Source organism: Vombatus ursinus, unplaced genomic scaffold, assembly GCF_900497805.2.
Source record: "Vombatus ursinus unplaced genomic scaffold, bare-nosed wombat genome assembly UNPS02012147.1, whole genome shotgun sequence".
Lineage (NCBI taxonomy): Eukaryota > Metazoa > Chordata > Mammalia > Diprotodontia > Vombatidae > Vombatus > Vombatus ursinus.
Genome location: NW_020951925.1, coordinates 1,770,442 through 1,792,664, shown reverse-complemented (window position 1 = coordinate 1,792,664; position 22,223 = coordinate 1,770,442). Strand labels below are relative to the sequence as shown.

Sequence of the window (22,223 nt, the reverse complement as noted above, 5' to 3'; positions counted from 1 at the left end):
AGCCAGGCCTAACTGTGTTTGCCTGCCTTGGTGCCTGAACTCAGGCTGAGAATGCCCTCTCTTGCCCTCTGTGGCTTTGAAATGCCATTCTTTAAAGCCCAGCGGGGCTGGCTTGCTTCCTGAGGTTCCTCCTTACTCGAGGTTTTCAAGTGAAGATAGGATGACCTTGTGTTGGGGGCATTGTCAAGGAGACATCTGTAGAGGCCCACCCTAATGTTCTCCATCTGGGAAGCCTCCCTCTGCCATACTCTTAGGTGCTGTTCCCTGTGAGACTGTGGGCTTCATGAGGCAGGGCCCCTGTCTAGGGCCTGCCATCTGCCTGTGTGACAGCAGCAGGTGTGGACCAGGTTGGCACTCATCTTGTAAGCTATCATGGCAGGCACCAGTGCCTAGTGCCAAGAAGTGGGGTTGGAGCTGAGGCCTTGGTACCTCGAGGGAAGCTTCGTGGCCCCCCGGGTGAACAGTAAGCGAGTCTTTGGATTTCTTTGCCAGGCTCTTTCCTGCCTGGGTACCTGCTCACCCCTCAACTCTGTGGTGCCATTGTCGCCAGGTATATCTGCCCATGAGCTATTGCTACGCCATGCGCCTGCAGGGCCAAGAGGATGAGCTGGTTCGAAGCCTGCGACAGGTGAGGACCTCAGTTATGGCTAGGGGAGGAGGGGGAGGTGTCGGGCCGGTCAGAGCATAATGGTCCTGGGGGACTCTGGGAGCCTCTTGTTAGAGAGCTGGGAGAAGGAAACAGGCATTGATTAAGCACCTACTGTGTGCCAGGCACTAATTGTCTTATTGGATCCTCCCAACAACCCTGGGAGGTAGGTGCTATTATGATCTCCATTTTACAGATGAGGAAACTGAGGCAACTAGGTTAGTTGAGTGCCTTGCACAGCTAATAGTCTCTGAGGCCATATTTGAACTCAGTTCTTCCTGACTTCAGGCTCTGCCCTTCAGCTGCCTCGAGGGGGATGCAAAAAAGCGAGACACTAATTATAACTGGGTTTTATTTTGACTTTGCTCTTCTCGCCTAAGGTTCTTGTGTTTATTTTTTTAAAAAATTGTTGTAAACCTTGTAACTACTGATGAACCAACGTTTTGAAATGACCGTGAGATTGTAAATACAGAGGTAGTTTGCCTGTGGCGGTCGGAGCCCCTCGGGCCACCTCTCGCTCTGTGTCTTCCTGTACCTTGTGGGCTTTCTTCCCTTTGTTTTTGTTGATGAGTCCCTACGTTTCCTTGGGCTCTTCCTCTTATCTTTTACTTGGAGCCTGGAGCGAAAAGCGGCTCAGGAACCAGGGGCGTTGGCCTCGGGCCTCGGTGCAGGCTGCTCCCGGCCCCGCCCGGCCTGCCCTCCATTTAAGGAGCCCTGTGCTCCCAATCAGCAGGCATTTATTGCACGCCTACTGTGTGCAGCACTGTGCTGGGGCAACAGAGACAAAAGCCGGCCCATTGGCAAGCACTAGGTACCTACTGTGTACACAGCGCTGTGCTCATTTAGGAGGATGTAGAGACAGAGTTGGAAACAATCCCTGCCCAGGATGAGCTCCCTTCCGGGGAGGCCACATCTAATGAGAGTCTGTAGAAAGACAAGGGCATGTGGGCAGCTGGGAGGTGGGAGGAAGCTTCCTATGGAAGGAAGAGAGAGAAGGATAGGGCATGGGAGATGACCAGTAGTCTGGGAAGAGGTGGTGAGTGGGGTGAGGAGGGCCTCTGCCAGGGAGGGACGCTGAGCGTGTCACCGTGAGGGCCCTGGTCCAGGATTACTTTCTGATCTCTGGTCCTTGTTTTTAGGAACTTTACCTGGAGGACTATTCCAGCATAGACTGGCCGGCCCACAGGAATCATGTGGCGGCCTGCGACCTCTACACACCCCACAGCTGGCTCCTCCAGCTGGTCTATGGTAGGTCAGCCCACGTGCGTCCCCTCCTACCTGGAACAGAGAGGGGTGGGCCCCCAAGGCCTGGCTGCATTTTCTCCCTTGAGTGCCTGGGATCCTCGTCTGGGAAGACTGGTGGGAAAGTGTCTGAGGTTTTTCTGTTGTGCGCCCAGTTCCCTGGCCGGCATGTAATCTCAGTGGGGTTCTTCCCCCCCCACGCCCCCTCCCAGCCCTATTTTCCAGCACCCCAGTAGAACATGAGGTCCCGTTGTGTGCGTCAGAAGCCTCCACGCTTCCAGCGGGGTCTGCCACGTGCTCTCTCTTTTCTCTGGACCAGTGGTTTCACAGGCCTTCTTTGAGAGGAAACATGTTGCTTCTCTTTGGGGGATGCCATGTGGGTACCACAGACCAGGGGTCAGGGTCCTGGATCCTGCTTGTCTTAGGCTAACAGACTAACCCTTTGGGCGGCAGACTTTGTTACCGACCTCTGGAATCGTGCTCGGCCATTGCGTTGATCAGAGTGCGGATGTCTTAGACAGTTGTTTTCAGGACACCGAGACTTGCTGAAATTGCTCCCTTGGTTCCACTCACCTGACTACGCCTCCATTCATACAGGCTTTCCCCATTTTCCGTGAATCTGTCCCTTCCCCCGCCATAATCTGTTTGGCCAGTTCTGGTTGTGAGCACCGTCTGCCTCGCCCCCATTCCCAGTGCTTTGTGACCCCAGATTGGTGCCAGTGTGGGTCCTTTCAGTCTTCCTTGATCTCTTTGGGGCAGACGGCGGGTACTGGTTGCTGAGTGGCTGCGCCGGCTCCATTAACGCAGGGCCTTAGTGTGCCTGTTTGCCCACAGCCCCCGCAGCCAAGCTGAGGGCTGGCCGGCAGGACCCCACGAGGTGCTGAGAGGCCTGGCTTGGGTTTGTTAGCGGGAGAGTCACTTCCTTCCACAGCCTAGAAATGAGACCGCTGCCAGAGAAGGTGGCTGCAGAGCCACATTGCGGGGGTTCCGGGGCAGAATTGCCCGTTTTCTCCTCTGCCGCCCCCCATGTCCCTCGGTTTGTCCTGAATCTTCTCTGCCCCAGAGAGCTGATGGGCCCTTTCCCGGTTCCTCCCATGGCTTCACGTGTCTCCTTTGAACTGGACAGCATCCTGAGAAGGGGAGGCGCCATGAGTATTTTGGCTTCCTTTGGCTGATAGGGCCCTAAGGCTCAGAGGGGTTCCATGGCTCCCATCTGGTCCTGTTAGCTCTTAAGAGCTTGGCTGGTGTGGGACCCTGGGCCATTCCCCTCACTTCTGCCTGCCTCGGTCTCCCCCTCTGTAAAACGAGGATCTGGGTAGATCATCTATAACGGAGCTGACTGAATGGATGCCTAATGTGCGCTTATTCCTCCCTTCCACTCTCACGCTGTCAGCCCTCACGATCCGTCATCCAGTCCACCCCCCATTCCCCCCCACACACCCATAATGCCCTGGGCAGGCAGAGAGATCAGGGAGGTGCGTCTTGGCCTGGCCAGGCAGTAGCAGTGGGGACCTTCCTGGAGGCTCAGGCCCTCCAGCCCCAAGCCCCTTACTGTCTCTGCCCTCCCTGACAGGATGCACCAGATGGCAAGAGAGGCCCCTTTGCTTGATCCCGTGCCGGCAGTTTCCTATCTCTAGGCCTTTGCAGGCAGTGTGCTCTGAGCGCCGCTGGAGGAGGGCTAGGGATTAGGAGCGGCCTGCCAGCTGGCCTTTAGGAGCTACTTGGGGAACCGTTCCCCAGGTGTTAGGAAATGGTGGGCAAAGAGATTAAAGGACAGTGGGCCTGGAGACGGAGGGCAAGTCAGGTTTTAAGGACCGTGTCAGCAAAGGCCAAGAGATGGGAAACGTGGCCATGAGACTGGGGGATGTCAGGTGCCTCTCTGCTAACTGGGAGAGCAAAATCCCTCTAAGCCATGTTTGTGTCACTTGTCAAGGGGCCCTGGTCTGTCCCCACCTTGGAAACCATCGTCCTCTCTTGTCAACCCCCTCCAGAATACCCCCACCGCCCTTCTCCAGGGCCTGTGTTCCTGCTTTTGCTTGTGCTGTCTCCCTCTCCCCCATCCCCCACCCTCTAAAGGCTGGCCCTAGTCCTGATTCCTCCCTGGAGCCCTCCGTGGATGGGCTCCAGACCCAGACCCCGAGACCCAGCACCTAATTTTTGTTCTTTTATTTGGTTCGTGTGTGTTAGTCGTGTTTCTCCCAGGAGATTTTTTCAGCTCCTTGGGGCGGAGCAGTGCTGAGTGAAGGCACCAGCAGTAGAGAAGGCCTGTCAGGAGGGGTTTCTGTGAACCTGGCTGGTCTCAGCCATCGACCCAGGGGCCTCGGAGGGCTCTCCTGACCAGCTCCTCGGGAGCTTTCCCTTCGAATGCAGCTAGTAACACATCTGTCTTCCTGTGCCCCGCTCTAGGCGTGCTCAACGTGTATGAGAGCTATCACCTCTTGAGCCTGAGGAAGCGCGCCGTGGCCGAGGTGTATGATCACATAACAGCCGACGACCGATTCACCAAGTGCATCAGCATCGGCCCGGTATGCTTCCACGCCTTCTCCGTCCTCTGCTGGCGGGGGGGCGGCGGGGGCGGATCTCATCCTCGCCCTCTCTATGGGCCCTTTTCCACCTTGAGGCAGTGGCCGGAGTGGAGCTGGACCCCCGGCCAGGACTCTCCCTCCAAGTCACTGGCCTTTTTGGCTGGGCGTTCTCTAGGTTCTGTGGACGATCTAGATGCCAGATCCGTAAACCAAAATGAAGAGTTTTTTCCTCTTTATTGAAGAAAGATGCTTGAGACGTCTGATTCTCTGTGGAGTGGTCATCTGGAGGGGTGCATGTATTAGGACATTTGGTCACTCTTTGTTGTTGTCAAGCCATGGCCACATTGTGATTTCTTCCTCTGGCAGATTTCTAAGACAATCAACATGCTCGTTCGATGGTATGCAGACGGGCCGGCCTCCTCGGCATTCCGAGAACATGTCTCCAGAATTCCAGATTATATGTGGTAGGTTTCCGTGAGGATGCTGCATGTCTCTCAAGAAAAGCTGTTTCTTCTGCCGAATGTATTTGGATAATGGCCAAGGAGCAGTCCGTTAGAGAGCAGCTCTAGGGAGGGGGAGGTGGGGAGTGGCACAGAAGTGGGGTCACCCAGATGGCAGGGGCAGAGGAGGCCAGAGAGCAAACCTTGGCTGGTGACAGCTGTCGGTGCAGGGGCCTGGCGGATCAGCCTAGTGAGGGAGACTTCAATGGCTGTGCCTAATTGAAAAGCATGTCAGGGCGGGTCCTGTTGCAGGGATCACACTGGGGGCTCTCAAGAGTTCAGGCAGGGTTTTGAGTAATCACCTTGGCTTTGTCACCTTCCTTCCAGGTTGGGTCTTGATGGCATGAAGATGCAGGTAAAGTGCCTTTTTTGAAACAAGGGTTTCTTGTGGGGGGAGCCTGGAGGGGGCGTGGCTGACTGGGGGTCCACGGTCTCCGTCTGTCTTCATTCTGGGCCCCATGTGGGCCATGCTTTCTTCAAGATCACGGGAGACATTAGGGAGCCGGGATGTGTGGGTTTTGTGTGTTGGCAGGGGATTTCTGGCTGAACTCCCAAAGTTGTTGGCAGTGTGATAAATCACATATGTCAGTTGACTTGAGGACTCTTCCACAGTTATTTATCTCTGGCCTAATAAATCACTTATGTGAGTGAACAAATGCTGAGCACCTCTCTAGGGCCATTTTTGCAGACACGTGAGGACGTACGGCTCTGCCATTGCGATGATGGCACGAACGTGGTGCTGGGGATGATGACCAGGACAGAGGGAGCAGAAGCGGGGGTTTGTGCCCATATCCGCCTGTTCCCCCTTGGGTCCTCCATGAGCACCTCCCTCAGGTGCCTCCTTACCTGATTAAAGGACCCAGTAAACTCACTTGTGCTCCTTGGCACATTCCTAACAAAGTTCTCGAGTCTTGCCTTTCCCAAGGCAGGGTCCCCAAAAAAGGCCCTCTGTGTAGAATGTTAGCTTCAGTTTGGAAGGGAGGAGGTGGTTTGGGGACAGGGAGGCCTTCCAGAGCCTCAGACACTCCTTTGTGCCCTGGTCTCTCTGCCTCTAAGTGGAGCTGTGGACCCGTTTTTTGATCTGGAAACTCTTGTTATCCCAGATGCACCCAGAAAAATTGGGTAAGAGAAGGTAGCCTGGGGTGGGCTCTTGTGGAATTGGTGTTTTCCTTAAGAGGGGAATAGTGTGTGAAACATTAAGCTTTCTGAGTAATGATGGGGCCAGCTTGGCAGATAATCAGTCATTTTGACTAGGAGGAGCCCTCTTGGAAGAGAAATAATTTCACTGTGGTCATGCCCCTCCTCCTCTGTTCCTCTGTCTCTAGGGCACCAATGGCTCTCAGCTGTGGGATACAGCATTTACCATCCAAGCTTTCCTAGAGGTATTCTCTTTTCCTTATTCACATTTATTCCCGACTTGCCTGTGGACCGTGGACATGTGCCCCCATTTTAATTTTTTTTAAAATGCTCATTAACATAATCTTGTGAAACTGTAATGAACTACATCGCATGGGGCCCTGGCTTCTTGGAATGGACCCAGTAGCTAGAAAAGACTTCAGCTTTAATGGCTGCTGTTGAGCACACAGCCAGGCTTGAGGGCCCCAGTGCTGCCTCTTTTTCCAAATGATGTTTGTTACTATTTTTGTCTAGAAGCACTAGAACAGGAATTCTTAACTTTGTATGTGTCATGGAACCTTGTAGCATTCTGGTGAAGTCTGTGGACCCCTTTTCAGGATAAAGTTTTTAAGAGCATTAAATAAAATACATAGTATTCCAAAGGAAATGAATTATATTGAAATACAATAGTCAGATTATTATGATCAAACAAGTTCATGGATCCCAGGTCAAGAACTCCTTCTTTCCCCATCGTTTGGCACTGTTATGGAGATGCTAGCTTTTTTTTTTTTGGCTAGGCAATGGGGTTAAGTGATGTGCCCAAGGTCACACAGCTAATAAGTGTTATGTGTGTGAGGCCAGATTTGAACTCAGGTCCTCCTGATTCGAAGGCCGGTGCTCTATCCACTGCGCCACCTAGCTGCCCCAAGATGCTAGCTTTAGTGATAAGTTGGGAAGGACATTAAAGCATAATCACTAGCAAAGAGGAGATGAAATTGCCCCTTTTTGCAACACAGTGCTTTACTTAGAAAACCAGAGAGAGTCAGCAAACAAATTAATTGGCACAAATAATGTATTGAAATAGTAACAATAACCTTGAAATAGCAAGGTACAAAAGAAATCCGCACAAATCTACAGCATTTCTATAGAACATTAACTTCCTAGGAAGAAGTAATAGAATGGGAACCCCCATTCAAAATAAATGCAAAATGCATAAAATTGCTGAGAGTTCAGCTACCGTGATATACTTGTTGTATGTAAATGCAATTACAGAGTGCTCTTTAAAGAAATAAAGAGTAACTTAAATAATAGGGGAGGGAGATAGTCATTGTGCATGGTTGAACCGTGCCAGTATAATAAAAATCACTAACCATTTACTAGTGACAGATACTGAAGTAAGTGCTGAGATCCAGTGTAAAAGCAATCTCTACCCTCCCTACAGGAGCTTACATTCTAATGGAGGGCACAACAGTTTTTATCCCCGTGCACAAGTATGTGCAGTCACAGATGTATGCATGCCTCCACACACACACACACACACACACACACACACACACACTTACCAAGGGGATAGTTTATAGAACTAGACAAAACAGGAACACATTTATTCTGAGAAACAAAAAACCTAGAACAGAGTTTTTTTAACCTGCGGTCTATGAACTTTTTTATAAAATATTTTAATAGCTTTCAGTTTACTGGGTTTCTTTGTAATCCCATGTATTTTGTGCATTTAATAATATGGTGAGTAGAGGTCCATAGGCTTCAGCAGCCAGACCCCAGAGGGTCCAGGGCGAAGAAAAGGTCAAGAACTCGGGACCAAGGATGTCGAGGCAGACACTACAGTCGGGCATTGGAGCTCAGGGACCCCAGGGTTGGATCTACTCGAGAACCTCAGTTACTTGGGGAAGAACTCAGTTTGTCAGAAATTGAGTTTAGACAAATGTCTTTCACCACAGAAGCCACAGGAAGGTCAAAACAGATCCCTGCCCTATGTGTGGTGAGACATGAACATCTGAAACAGTAAGGAGAAAACCCAGGTGCTCCTTAACCACACAAGGGTTGGAGCAGGCCAGACCAGGAGTTCCTTGAAGGCAAGGCACACCTCTTGGTCAGTCGTTCAGTTGTGTCTGACTCTCTGTGATCCCTTTGGGGTTTTCTCAGCGAAGATACTAGAGTGGTTTGCCATTTCCTTTTCCTGCTCATTTTACAGATGAGGAAACTGAGGCAAACAGGTTAAGTGACTTGCCTAGGGTCATAGCTAGGAAATGTCTTGAGGCCAGATTTGAACTGAGGAAGATGAGTCTTCCTGACTCCTGGCCCAGTGCTGCGTGCACTGCCTTTGTCTGGCACATGGTAGATCCTAAAGTGATTGTTAACTAGAGAAGATCACTCATTCCTCAGTTAAGAAGCACTTATCGGGGCAGCGAGGTGGCTCAGTGCAGAGGGCACCGGCCCTGGAGTCAGGAGGATCTGTGTTCAAATCTGGCCTCAGACACATAACACTCACTAGCTGTGTGACCCTGGGCAAGTCCCTTAGCCCCAATTGCCTCACAAAAAAAAAAAAAAAAAGCACTTATTAAGCACCTGCTCTGTGTCAGGGCTAGAGTGAAGCCAGAGAGATCATTGTGATTATGTGAAAGTAAAAGGCTTTTGTCCAGACAGTCAGAGGAACTAGGCTAAGAAGGGGAAGCCTTGGACAGGAGACCTCTCTTCAGCAGATGGCTCTGACAAAGGGAGGGAGCTGATCCTGACTCGCCGTCCCCATGAAGCATTCCTCCGTGAGTGAGCTGGTAAAGGATCTGGACAAACAGTTCTCCAAAGAATTGCATAATATCAGCCTTGTGACAGAAGGCCCCAAATCACGATGAAGGGAAATACAAAGGTTGTGGGGCACTTCTAATAAATTGTCGGAGATGCCAGAAGACGACTGTCAGGGCACGCCTAATACATTGTTGGTGGAGCTGCGAATTGCTCCAGCCATTCTGGAACACTTATTAAGCTCTTGGTTTTTTTTGTTGGTTTTTAGGCAATTGGGGTTAAGTGACTTGCCCAGGGTCACACAGCTAGTAAGTGACAAGTGTTTGATCTGAGGCCAGATTAGAACTCAGGTCCTCCTGACTTCGGGGCCGGTGCTCCATCCACTGCGCCACCTAGCTGCCCCTCCTTATTAAGCTCTATCTGTGTGCCTAGGCACTGTCCTGAGCACTGGGGCTGCCAAGAAAGGCAGAATAACACTCCTGCCCTGAAGGGGCTTCCAATCCAGTGGGGGAGATAGAAGGCAAATACATGGGTACAGACAAGCTCCATGCAGGACAAACAGAAACTAATGAACAGAGAAGACTTCCCGGAGGAGGTGAGATTTTAGGTGGCACTTAGGAGGTTAGTAGTGAGGGCATTGGAGGGGGAACATTCCAGGCAGGGGAACAGCTGGAGAGAATGCCTGCAGCCTTTTGGATTTAGATGGACAAAGTGACCCAAGATGCAGTCAATGTCCTGTTAATAGAAAAACTTTTGTGGTGGTGGAGAACTGGACACCAAAGTGATGCCCATTAGTTAGGGCATGCTACAGTGGTATATGAAATGGTGAATATGAAGGGTTTGGAGAAATGTGGGAAATCCCATATGAAAGGATACGTAGGGAAACACGTATGTGTTTGTTGTCGTTTTAATGACAAAGTTGGGCCTTTTTCAGAGCTGGAGGTTAGCGAGGGCGTAACAGTACGCGTGCTCTCAGGCCTGGTCACTCTTGGTTGGTTCTTTGTGGGGGGAGGGGGTGTTGGCTGGTAGAGGAGTAGCTAGTGAGACATTTGGGAAGGAAGGCGATGTCAGAATAAAGTATGGATAAAACTTGCCCCTAAAAAGTAAGACTTGCTGTCCCTGTCTTGTAGGGCTACTGTGAGGAGCCAGACACACAGTGGGTGTTGGTGTTGAGTGCTCTGTCGTTCGGAAGCGAGCCAGCTCGGGGCTTGCTTGTGATCTCACATCACGCTCACGTGGATGTCTCTTTTTCTAGGCTGGGGCTCACAACATGCCTGAATTTTCTTCCTGTCTAAAGGATGCACATGAATTCCTTAGAGTTTCCCAGGTGAGCCCTGCTCCCCTGATCTTTAGTGGGGTCACTGTGTGCATCTGTGCTGAGCTGAGCCTGACCGTGACCGCGTGAGCCAAGGACGAGGAACCTTCTTTAATCAGACATGGGGAGCTTTGCCAGGACCCTTAGCCCAGGGGGAGCCTTGGGGAATCTGCTTGCCATTCTTAATTCATGGGTCTGCCCCTTCCCCCAGTTGGAGGTTACTGACAGTTCACCACTTTGTCCTCTCCTGGCCCCACGTACTCTCAGCTCTTTTGGCCAGGCTGAGTAGTCGCCGGGTCAGCTGCCAAAGGAGCAGTAGCGGCAGCCGCAGGACTCTCCCCTCTTCCGGGGCCCTGGTTAGGCCTTCTCCAGGTAGTCCTGCCGGGCCAGTCCTCTCAAATCCTGTCTTTGGGGATGATGGACGGTCACAACTCCAAGGGCTAGGAAATCGTAAGATCAGAAGCCTCGTTTGGGCACTCACGTGCTGGCTTGAGTTTTCCGTCAGGAGAATGTAAGAATCTCTCTTCTCTAATACGTTTATCATGTCTGCCGTGCTCACACAAGGGCTCATGCTAACGGACAGGTAGCTCTTGGTATATAGGAAATATACCTTCTAGTGAGGTTAACTGTATATCAAACAGCTTCTTCCCATCGATTGCTGTGATGGAATAATCATTGGTTTCCAGAAAGAGGAGGTTTGAGGCAGCAGGGTGGGATGGCAGTCCCAGGCTGGCGGGTTGGGGACAAGGAAGGGGAGAGTGGATGTGGGCGTGAGGAGGACCGGCGGGCTCCGGGGGCAGGGCTGAGTGACACGTTGGCGGGCTGGGCTTCACGTGCACTTGTGTTTTACCTGAGGTAGAGCCTTGTGGGCGTCCTAGTTATCATTACTTCTGTGTCATGTGCATATTGTGTTCTCCCTTCCACATCTTGGTGTATGACGCGGATTTTTGTCTAGATTCCAGATAATCCTGTCGACTACCAGAAATATTATCGTCAGATGAACAAGGTATGCTGTGAATTGGGTGTGGCACAGACACAGAGAAATCTGGTTTGGACTCTGATGGTTTCACTGTCTCTTGTTTTGTCCTAGCATTTTTTTTTATGTACTCGTTTTTTCATTCAGAGGATTTCTGTCTCTCCTTGCTTTTGGCTGGGTCTTCATATACGGAGAAGGCCGAGACGTTAGGTCGTAAGCTGAGCTGAGCAAGCCATCTGAGGCAAGGGTGGCAGCGCTGGGTGCGTGGCTGACCTAGAGAAGGCCTTCTCTGGCATTCCCCAGCAAGGGAGCAGCCGAGCCAGGATTAGAAACCAGGTCCTTCCCAGCATCCTTTCCACCAGCCCGTAACTCATGTCAGTTGTCTTTTCCTCCTCATCAAAGGCAGCCACTGTTCTCAATGGGATGGTCTGTTCAATGGGGAGAAAGGAAGGGGACAAGTATTTAATACATACTTGGCACCTACTGTGTGTCAGGCACTGTGCTAAGCACTGGGGATACAAAAAGAGGCAAAAGACAGGTGCTTCCCTCAAGGAGCTCCCAGTCTATTGGAGGAGACAACATGCAAGCAAATATGTAGAGACATGGGTTAAAGGGGAGGTAATGAACAAATTGGGAGGGGCTTGGGGAAGGCTTCCTGGAGAAGGAGGGATTTTAGGTGGGACTTGAAAGAAGCCAGGGAGGTCTGTAGTGGGAGGGAGGAGGGAGAGAGCTCCAGGCATGGGGAGGAGGGGGAGGCCAGAGCGAATGCCCGAAGCCAGTAGATGGAGGGTCTTATGGGATGGCCAGTGGGCCAGTGGCACTTCAGCGAAGAGCATGTGTTGGGGTTAAGATGGAATAAGGCTGGAAAGGGAGGAGGGGGCTAGGTCATGAAGGGCTTGGATTGCCAAGCAAAGGATTGTGTATATTACCTGGAGGTGATAGGGAGTGCTGGAATTTACTGAATGGGGTTGGGGGTGTGTGTGGGTGTGTGTGTATGTGTGTAAATGTGTGTAATGATCAGATCTTAGCCTTAGGAAAATCACTTGAGTGGCGAACGGAGGCTGGGCTGGAGTGGGAAGTAGCCTCGAGATAGGCAGACCCCACGGGGGCTATTGGCCTAGTACAGGAGTGAGATAATGAGGGTCTGCACCGGTAGCACAGAGGGAGAAGAGGATCCAGGGCAAGTCTGAGGGGCACCGTGGTTGGAGGGGGTGACCTGGAGGAGGACCCAGCAGAAGAGACTGAGAAGGAGCGGTCAGAGAGGGAGGAGGAGAGCCAGGAGAGAGTGCAGTGTCCCCAGAACCTCGAGGGAGGAGGGAGTGAGCCACAGTGTCCAGGCCTGCAGAGGGGTCAAGGGGAGTGAGGGTGGAGTTGAGAAAAGGCCGTTGGGTGTGGCTCCTCAGGGACAGTTTGGGTGGAAGGAGGAAGTTGGAAGTCAGACTGTGAGGAGTGAAGAAGGCAGTGAGAGGAGACGGGAGGAGCCCAGGCGTTGTCTTCGAGGGCCATGGGCTCTGTCCTGGAGAGGCCCCTGCTGGGCTGGGCAGAGAGGCCTGGGCAGTGGGAGGCCCAGCCTCGTCCTGGGGACCCAGCCTGCTCTTCCCCCCCCCCCCCCCCCCCGTGGGTGTGAGCTGGCCTAGACTCCTGTCTGAGAGCTGTGAATTCACTCGGATCTCCTTGTCCTCAGCACAAATGGCTCTTCCTCTTCCCGCAGTGTGCCACGTTCCCTGGGATGGCTGGTGGCCCGTCCAGCCTGGGAGCAGCGGACCTTGTGGCCAGGGCCCGTCCTGAGCAGGCCTCAGTTTCCTTATCTGTAAAATGGGGGTGTTTCGGCTCATGTTGCTTTTCTCACCAGGCTGTCGGCCGTCAGTTCCAGGGAGCTCTGCCAGACAGATGCTCGTTTGTTTGAAGCCGCTGCTCCAGGCAGCGCCCAGGCTCAGCACGTCCTCTTCTCTGAGCCTGGGCTCCGAGGGGCGGGAGGTAGGAAGCCAAGAGGCCGAATGGAAGGAACGGCTCCCCTTTCCTCAGGTCATGTGGACTTATCTTTGCCTTGTAGGGCGGCTTCCCCTTCAGTACGCGGGATTGTGGCTGGATTGTTGCCGACTGCACGGCGGAGGGCTTGAAGAGTCTCCTTCTCCTGCAAGAGAAGTGTCTTTTCATCACAGACCCGGTCCCCAAAGAGAGGCTGTATGATGCCGTCAATGTGGCAAGTGACGGGCTTGTGTGCGGGAGCACCAGAGGGGGTGTTGCTAGGGACACTCCCTCAACCAGGCCTTGGGACTCAAGGAGAAGTTTGCTCCGTGGCTTTCTTTGGGGCTTGAAACAGGAGCCACATTCTGTGTTTGTTTGGTTTTCAGTCTTTGTCCTTCAAGGCCTTGGGTGTTCTCCTGGGAGGCTGAAGGCTTGGCCATCCCATTTGGGTCAAGCTGCCGTCCAGGCCTTTCCACCCTCGTAGCTGGTAGGCCCTCCCCCTCATTCTGTCCATAAATGAATGGAATCTAGTTTCCAAACCTGGAATTGCCCTCTCAACCTCCTGGGGGCACGAGTACAGCACAGTGCAGAGTGAAGGGCTCTGGTGGTCACTTTGGCTGGAGACTCCGCTTTTCCTAGTCCGCAGGTCACTGGAAGGTTTCCTTTCACCTTTAGCACCCAGCTTTGATCAACTCCCTTCCATGTATGGCCACATCTCCTTCAAGGCCTGGCTTGCCTCTCGCCCCGCCCCAGCAGCTGCTGGCCCAATCACGGCAGTCAATCTTCTCCTTATGATAGATTCGAATTGCTCCTGCTGGTAAATGCAAGGCGTCTAGGGACCGTAGTTGGCCCTGGGTCCCTGCTCCCAGTGAGGGCTTGTTCTCTTTTTGGAAGGGCCCTTTGACTCTGGAAGCAGGAGTCCTCTCCTCCCCACCCATGCTTGCCCTCCCCGGCTGGGAACCCAACCCTGTCTGCCAGTGTACCCAAGCACATGCTTGTCTCACGTGGGAGCCCAGCCCATAGGGTGCGCCCTCAGTTTACTCGTCCATCTTTTGTGTAGCTGCTGAGCATGAGGAATCCGGATAATGGGTTTGCCACATATGAGAAGAAGCGTGGAGGATGGCTGTTGGAATTACTGAATCCCTCGGAGGTCTTTGGTGAGTCTGCTTGTGGGCTCCAGCCCAGTGATGAGAGATTTGACCCCGCCGGCCTCTATCCTAAGCCCCTCGGTTGTGAGCCTCTCAGCCACCACCGCCCCTGCGTTGACTTGGAAAGGCCTAGAGGGCACTCTTTGCGTGAGGGGCTCCAGTGTGCTGTCTCTGGTTAGGCAGGGGCATGGCAGCAGCTGTTCCTGTCTGCGCCGGGTACGGCCACGCGGGGTAGTGACTCGGTGTCCTTGCGGGGAGGGAGGGGCAGCCTCGTCACACCGGGCCTCGGGCTCTTGGACCCGAACGTGACGTGGCTGCGCCTTGTGGTTCACTTGGGGCCCTTCTCTCGGCACTAGACGTCCCAGGACGTCTTTCTCATGTCGGGCCGTTGAGATCAGGCCTAACCGGGCAGGGGCCCTGGGGCCCGCAGCTCGTAGCTGGCGCCGTCTGTTGGCGCAGAGGTGGCTCCGTAGGCTGGCTCTTGACTCCGGGCTCTTGCTGCCTCCTTCCCAGGGGACATTATGATTGACTACTCGTACGTGGAATGCACGTCTGCGGTCATGCAGTCGCTGAAGTGTTTCCGGGAGCGCTTCCCTGAGCACAGGGCCGAGGAGATCCGGTGAGCAGAGAGCACGGGCCTGGGGCCCGAGGGGCCCGTCCAGCTGCTCCTGTGGAAGGGGGCAGCCGCGCCCGGCACCCGGACGGCCGCGCCGGCTCCGCTGCTGTGGCTGCCAGGGGCTCTGCTCGCCCCTTTCCTCCCCTTGTCTTCTGGTTGATTCCTCTCCAGATTCTGGATCTTTTGTTTCTCCAGGCGTGTTTTGCTGTTAGTTCTCGCTCTACCCAGCTATCCCTCTGTTTGTTTGCTTGGTGTGATAGCACCTCCTTCGGTATCTCTTTGTGAATGAGGACCAAGGCTGGCCTGTTTCAGAGCCTGGTCCAGTGGCACCAAAGCCTGGTTTGACCAGTGTGGGTGCAGAGTCGGGTTTGTGCTGACGGCGCTGAGATGCAGGCTTCCCGTGTTTGTTCCCATGCTGCTCTTTTCTGCGTAGTAAGCTGATGGGGTCCCCCGGCCCCTCCCGGGGCACAGCGGGGCGGCAGCTCCAGGTCTGACGGGGCAGCGCTGATGTCGGTAGGCCCTCGTACAGCTGCTAGGCCTGGGAGAGGAAGTGGGCCTGTGGACCTGGGGCTGACCGTTGGCTTTCTGTCCTTTGGCCTAGGCAAACTCTCACGGAGGGACTGCGTTACTGCCGACAGGTGCAGAGGGTCAATGGGTCGTGGGAAGGGTAAGTCAGTGGTTTGGGGTCTGGCTGGGCGTGCCCCGTCCACCCTTCTTTCCTTGTCTTTTCTCTGGAGAGCCTGACTGGAGGCCCCTTCAGCCCCGGGGGATCTCTTCTCCCAGCCTGGTGGTGCTGCCCGGGCCTGAGCCATGAAGCTCTTTGGGCCCGAAGGCTGGAAGCCTGAGGATTCTTTGTTGGGAGCACTTTGGGGTGCTCTGGTTTGTGGAGCTCGTCAGACCGCTAAGCTCACTGCATGTTGAAGCCGGAGGGGGTTCTCATTCCTTCTCCTTTTCCGCCAGGTCCTGGGGAGTGTGCTTCACCTATGGTACCTGGTTTGGATTGGAAGCGTTTGCGTGCATGGGTCATACTTACGATGGTAATGGGTAAGTGGCGCATTCCTTTCCCAGCTGCCATCTGAGATTACAGAGCAAAGTGCGTGCATGACTATTGGAAGACACTGTAGGGTCAGGGTCTCTTTGAAAAGCGGCCTTCTGGAATGTTGGGTTCCCTTTAAATGTGCAAGGTAGATAGCAGAGAGGGTTGAGAGCTGGCTTTGGCGGGTCACTGCCCCTCACAGGGCTCTGGCAGCTTTGGCAGACTGCGTGGCAGACAGTTTCAGGTTGGCATCAATGGAAGGGCCTTTCTGTACCGGGATACACCGTGAAATCCCAGCTCTCGATCCCCCAACCAGCCCCACTCTGATTCATTGATCAACCGAAGAGCGGGACGCTGAAGAAGGTGCCCCTGCCAATCACTGGCAGGTGGACGCTGAGGTTATTACAGTTGTTTGCGGTGATTAGGCAGAGATGGGGCTAAAGGGTGTAATTGTGCCCAAGGGACTCCCCCAGAGCCTCGTTCCTAGCCGGAGGGAGGGACCTCAGACACGTTTGAATTTGCCTTCCTGACCGGCAGCTCCAGGATGTGTAGCGTGTGTGGACATGGCAGTGTCCCCTTTCTGACTCTTGAGCAGGCTGGCGTGAGCTGCACGGAACAGTCTCTGGCGCACAGCCCTCATTCCGTTAGCCTTCACTCCTGAGGACTTTGTGTTACTCTCCCGGTCACCAGCTCGGCTTTAGCTTTGACCCGAGCTAACCCAAGGCCCCTCCTCCCCTGACTGCTGCCCCAGCAGTGCCTCGGGTGGAGGCAGCTTCACCCTTCTGTGACCTGTGACCGTGGTGTTTTTGATGGCTCTTGGCTTCTCTTGGTTAGGGATGCCTGTCCGGAGGTCAGGAAGGCCTGTGAATTTCTGCTTTCCAAGCAGATGGAGGATGGAGGCTGGGGAGAGAACTTTGAGTCCTGTGAGCAGCGGCGATACATACAGAGCGACACATCCCAGCTCTTCAACACCTGCTGGGCCCTGCTGGGGCTCATGGTGGCCAGGTAGGAGGCGCGAGGAGGGGCGAGGCAGCGCCAGGCCCTGTGCTAGTAGGCCCGTGGTAATAAACACCTAATGAATGCTTGTTGCCTTGGACTCCAGAGGGCAGAGGTGACCGGATGGCCCCAGATCTGAGGCCCTCCCTGAGGATCTAGGCCAGTGATCTCCCTTGCCCACAAAGCCTCTCGGCAGCATGGACAAGGCTTTTCCTAGCCCTCCTAGCTCAGAGGTTTGGGGCCGGAGTTTGGAGTCTGTGGATAGATTTCAAGAGTAGGGTAAAGGTTGACCTTTGTCTTCACTCACATCTAATTGCAAGTTAGCATTTCCTTTAATGACGAATGTCGCTAACCTTGTGGGATACAGATGATTAAGAAGCCCCAACCTCAGCTGCCGTGGCCGCTGTGTGTCTCTCATCTAGGCTCTTCTCTCCCCCTTTAGAATGGCGGCTCCTTGAGGGACTGCGCTAGTTGTGGTTGTCCTTTGTGTCCCCAGCCCTTGGGAAATGCCATGGCACGACTGACCTTCTGCCTGGGCTGGGCTCACCCCTTGTACTAGTTCATACACACATACGCACCTGCCCATGCTCTTCCGAATCCCTTATCATCCTGGGCTTCGAGACCAAAGCCTGCCCAGCCGTCCAGTGCTCCTGGGAATGCTTGGGGGATCCACGTTGGACCTTTCCTCTTGGGGATAGGTGCCCAGTCCTGAGGTTCCTGGGGCCAAAAGGAGGCACAGCTGAACCCCTCTGCAGTCAGGCGCCATATTTTTTTCAGATTTGTTGGGCCCGATCACTAAAGTACCAGCAGTACTTCAGTGCGTCTGTCTTCCCTTAGGCCTGATTCCATTTCCTGTCGGTTTTGCTCATATGAAGGAGACTCTCAGGTCAGCAGTCCTTTCTCCAAAACAGCTGACTTTTCTTTTCTTTTTCTTCTTTTTTGGTAGGCATCCCGATATGGAGGCCATTGAGAGAGGAGTGAAGTGTGTGCTTGGAAAGCAGCAGCCGAATGGAGATTGGCCTCAGGTAGAGCAGGCATGGCCCGGGCTGGCCACGGGGACAGCGGGAGGGAAGCCCTGGCGTCTGGAGCATTCTCCCGCCGTGGCCTTGGGGGCCGTGGTCTTTCACTATTGTGAACATCCCTGTTCTCTTTCTGTCCCTGTCTGTCTTTAGGAAAACATCGCCGGGGTCTTCAACAAGTCTTGTGCTATCAGCTACACGTGTTACAGGAATGTTTTTCCCATCTGGACTTTGGGCCGATTTTCCCACCTGTATCCTCACAGCCACCTCGCTGGTGAAGTCATGATGTGAACCCTACGCACGGGGAGCCAAGGCCAGGGCAGAGCCATCAGCACAGATCGTGGAGAGAAGCGTGGTGGGATGTGGGCGCATGGTCACCTTTGACTCTGCGTCTGGTTGGACTCTGCGGGTCACCCCCCAGATGTCCTCTGGTCAGCCTGAGACTCTTTGTTCACGGAGGCCCTTCTGTAAAAGGGAAGACGGAGCATCCTCAGATCCTTCATTCTTTGTGTCTTGTGCGCCACGAATGGTATTCTTTTTGGTAGGACGTGTCTGTCTGCCCGTTGTCTCTGCCTTGCGAGGATGTGCACATCTTTGGCACTCAGATCCTTGCCAAATGCAAACTCTGGCTGCCCTGGGTTTTCCCTCTGTCTCTCCCCAGAAGAATCATTCTTGAGGAGCTGGGCAGGTTTGTGGAAATCTCTAGGGGATGGATGGCTTGGTGTGGACACAGGAACTCTTGGGCTTATGTGGCACTGCCAGCTTCTCCCAGGGCCCATGGCTGCTCCTGGGCTTCCTGGTTGGGCCCAGCAGCTGGTGCTTTAAACATTTATTTTTTAACATTTCCACATGTCTTTAAAGGCCTCACGGAAGGCACAGCCACTTTTTTATATACAAGTGGGATTTTTTAATAGATGTCCATCGAGACACGAGCTTCCAGTATGATAGAGCCAGTGGGAAACTGGAAGTAATCTTGTTTCCTGGACTCTTCCTCGGCCCTCCGTGAGGTCAGTCAGCCTCCAGCACAAGGTTAACTGGCCAGCGATGTTTATGGTCTCTGCTCATTTTCCTGGCGTAGTGGGCGCTGCTTGGCATGCCCGCCTCACCCATCCTGGAGTTGGTAGGGTTATAGGTCTAGAGTTGGAACTTTTTGATGGTAGCCCATGTTCTTGTTTCGGATTCAGGGTCTCCTTTTATTATCTGTATTTTAGAACCTGCTGATTCTTGAATATCTCTGATTTTTGCTCCTCATGGACCTACTATGGTATCCCCCGGGTTCTCTTGAATGGGAAGCAGAGGGCGCCCCTCCCTGGCCGGAGCGCCCGGCTCCTCCTCCTGAGCTCCCAGAGGACCTGGTGCCGGGGGAGGAGGCGCTCGCCCCCACCTTCTCAGGAGACGCATCGCCAGCCAGGGTGTTGTTTGCGTCCCCAGCTGAAGCTTCTTTTCGCTCTTGTGCTGGTTTTCTCTCTTCGCATGCTGCTGGGGTTCATGCCCGCCGCTTAGGCCTTGTCTTCTCAGCCTTGCTTCTTGGCAATCTGCAGCCGATGGGTGGATGGGCGTTCCTTGCCTCTTGCTTGTCCCAGCACCCCAGAAGCACCAGAATCCCTTGTGCTGGGGCAAATCGCTTCTTTCTCACCGATCCAGATGTGGTGCTGACTGACCCGCACTGGCTTCAGTTCCTCCCCCAGGCCCCATAGAGCAGTAGTGTCCCATTAGGTAATGATGGGACCCCAGCTTAGAGACCGTGCTGTGCAAAAATGGATTTAGCGGCCCTGTTGGCCATTAGCCAAAGCCTGGAAAAGAACCCACGTCTCCAGAGGTAGGGAAAAGCTAAAAAACTGGAATCACTAGGTCAGAGGTCACCCCACGGGCCTGTTTGTCCGAGGCTGCACCGGCATTGTGTTGGCTATCGGCCAGTCTGGTGGATGGGGGATGGTTGGTCTAAGGGGTTTTTCAGTCAGATAAAGGTAAATTTCAGAAAATGGACAGATTTCTTTTGAAAACTGTTGCCTATTAAAATTCTTTGGTGACCTATCTTGGGGAATGGATCATACTCTCAGAAAGGTGTGTTAGCTCCTTATAGATTTTGGATTTTTCCACCTTAACCTGGTATTTCTCTTTGTTTTGGGTACTCGGGCTTTTTTGTTGTTAAGCAGAGTGTGTTTGTACAGGATGAAATCCGTCTGTCTGAACTCTTCAAATCGAGTACTTGTTGAATGTTGCTAACATTTCCTACCTCTCCATGATTGTGATAGAGCAAACATTGCTTTAGCTTCTGATTTGGGTCCTGTATCTTTATGACATTCAATCATTGGATAGAACGTGAGCTCCTTGAGGGCAGACGCTGGGTTCTGGCTCCTGGCACGGGACCCTAGATGCTTTGTTAAGTGTTTGGTGATTGGTTTAGAACTGATGGGGGGTAAAATGGGTTGGGACGATGTCAAAGAGTTTTTGCCTTTCTGAAAGGGGCGTAACGAACGACTTAATCTCCACATTTGAGGATTTCCCTGCATATGCCAAAGCCCAGCCTTCTCGATGGTTTGGCTCTTGCCCTGGCTAAGCACGTCAGCACCGTGTTCGCACTAGTTGCAGCGAGCGATGCCAGCTGGCCGAGGGTATGATTGCAAGCTGGCGGGCAAAGCTGCTTCCCGAGTTGTTCGCCCACCTCCGTTTTGTTCTCCCCTCATGTAATTGTTAAGGGAAACCTTTGCTGTTTCCATTAGCGTTTCATCGTCTCCAGGTTGATCTGTGTGGCTGCTGTTTCGCTGTATTGTTACAATGTGGCCGATCCCAGGGCCGTTCCTCCAGTTAACCAGTAGGACCTGGAGGCCTAGCGATGGTTAGTGCCCAAGTACACTGATTTTTGAAGCAGATGACCTTTCCCTTTCTGTCCTTCCTTCTGGGGTTTGTCAGGGCTGACATGGCCAGGGCTCTTTGTCTTGGGTTCTGCTATTTGGGCTACTCTGTTGTGGAGTCTCTTGGCTATTCTAAATAAAACATTGGATTATTTAACACAGTGGTTGTCTTGGCTGCTTCTCTTTTATCCCTATGACCTCGTCCCGTTGTAATGGGCGGTGACCTGCCCTGCTCACTCCCATCCCCAGTGGGGAAGCTTCTGCTGTCTGGCTGGGTGTTTAGTCCTCGCTTGTGGTTTGAGGGAAATAAAATTTGTTCATAACGTCACATGTGGTTTTTCTATCCAGTCTTTTTTTCCATCTTTTGATATAAACATGATTTTTATATTTGTTTAAAAATGGATCTAGGGGGCAGCTAGGTGGCACAGTGGATAGAGTACCGGCCTTGGAATCAGGAGGACCTGAGTTCAAATCCAGCCTCAGCCACTTAACACTTACTAGCTGTATGACCCTGGGCAAGTCACTTAACCCCATTGCCTAGAAAAAACAAATAAACAAAAAAAAATTGATCTGATTTATTCCTGTCTTTTGCCCATGTTTTTGCATTGACATTTATTAATAGGGTTGAACTTCATTTGAAGATGAGGACCATGATTTGGCTTCTTCGATGAGCCTTTCTCCGTTTTTGGAAGCAGTTTATAGAGGAGAGAGGGATTGTTCTTTGACTATTTGATGGAATTCTCTCTCGGGAAGCCATTTTGTCTGGTGCCTTTTGGCGGCTTTCCTGAGATGGGTTTGCTTGCTTTATTTACTCTTTTGCCCATTTAGGTATTTTACGTTTTCTAAAATACTCTTTTCTTTTATGTTTTGTTGGCATTTAGCTTTGTGTAAGCATTCTCTGAGTCTTCTTTCTTCATTAGTCAGTTGTCAGGGAGCTTCTGACTGTCCATTTGACTGTCATCTCTCTCTAACATTTGCTAGTGTTTGACTGCCGTGAAAACTTGAATTCTCAATGTCTTTGTTGGAGTCTCCTTCCTCCGGCCTCTCCTTGGATTCAGACGATGTTGCTCAGTCTTTCCCACCCCCACGTCTTCTCTTAGCTACTCGAAGGCTGACTCTTGTCAGTGTGCTACAGCCATAGGGTGGGGGGAGACGGCATCGTGCTTATCTCCCTCCCAGCGGTCCACTGGGCCAATATCCCCCCTTCCCCCTCTCCCCAGAGACTGAGGCCTGCCTGCCAGCCTGCCAATGGCTGTGTCCTCTGCGCCCTGCCGGCAGACTCAGCGATCAGGTGCGAGTTGGCCGTGACCTGCGTGCTTTCTGCTCTCAAACCTGGGAGGCCTGCCTTGGTTGCGTGGTGTCTGGCCACTTGGGTTCAGGACTCAGTTGCCCTTCCAGAGACACCTCCCCCAATCCTTCTTGTCCCAGGCTGACGTCCGGGTGGTTTGGGGCAAGGTGCCCTGCCCTCCTTCCCTAGACACCTCCGACCGGAGCCAATCTCCTTTGAG

General features: G+C 53.0%; 1 protein-coding gene across 1 annotated transcript in view; it reads left to right on the top strand.

Annotated features, from left to right (window-relative positions):
- The window catches only part of LSS (lanosterol synthase), a 30,525-nt gene extending 9,649 nt beyond the window's left edge, over window positions 1-20,876 (top strand). The window contains exons 7-22 of the mRNA XM_027857428.1: window positions 493-628; window positions 1,786-1,894; window positions 4,295-4,413; window positions 4,780-4,877; window positions 5,241-5,268; window positions 6,239-6,295; window positions 10,042-10,113; window positions 11,057-11,107; window positions 13,131-13,280; window positions 14,106-14,202; window positions 14,707-14,812; window positions 15,411-15,476; window positions 15,770-15,853; window positions 16,680-16,850; window positions 17,788-17,866; window positions 18,014-20,876. Of these exons, the coding sequence (XP_027713229.1) occupies window positions 493-628; window positions 1,786-1,894; window positions 4,295-4,413; window positions 4,780-4,877; window positions 5,241-5,268; window positions 6,239-6,295; window positions 10,042-10,113; window positions 11,057-11,107; window positions 13,131-13,280; window positions 14,106-14,202; window positions 14,707-14,812; window positions 15,411-15,476; window positions 15,770-15,853; window positions 16,680-16,850; window positions 17,788-17,866; window positions 18,014-18,151 (1,561 nt within the window). The 3' untranslated portion in view covers window positions 18,152-20,876. The remainder of the gene's footprint in view (window positions 1-492; window positions 629-1,785; window positions 1,895-4,294; window positions 4,414-4,779; window positions 4,878-5,240; window positions 5,269-6,238; window positions 6,296-10,041; window positions 10,114-11,056; window positions 11,108-13,130; window positions 13,281-14,105; window positions 14,203-14,706; window positions 14,813-15,410; window positions 15,477-15,769; window positions 15,854-16,679; window positions 16,851-17,787; window positions 17,867-18,013) is intronic.
- Window positions 20,877-22,223: the final 1,347 nt, after the last annotated feature.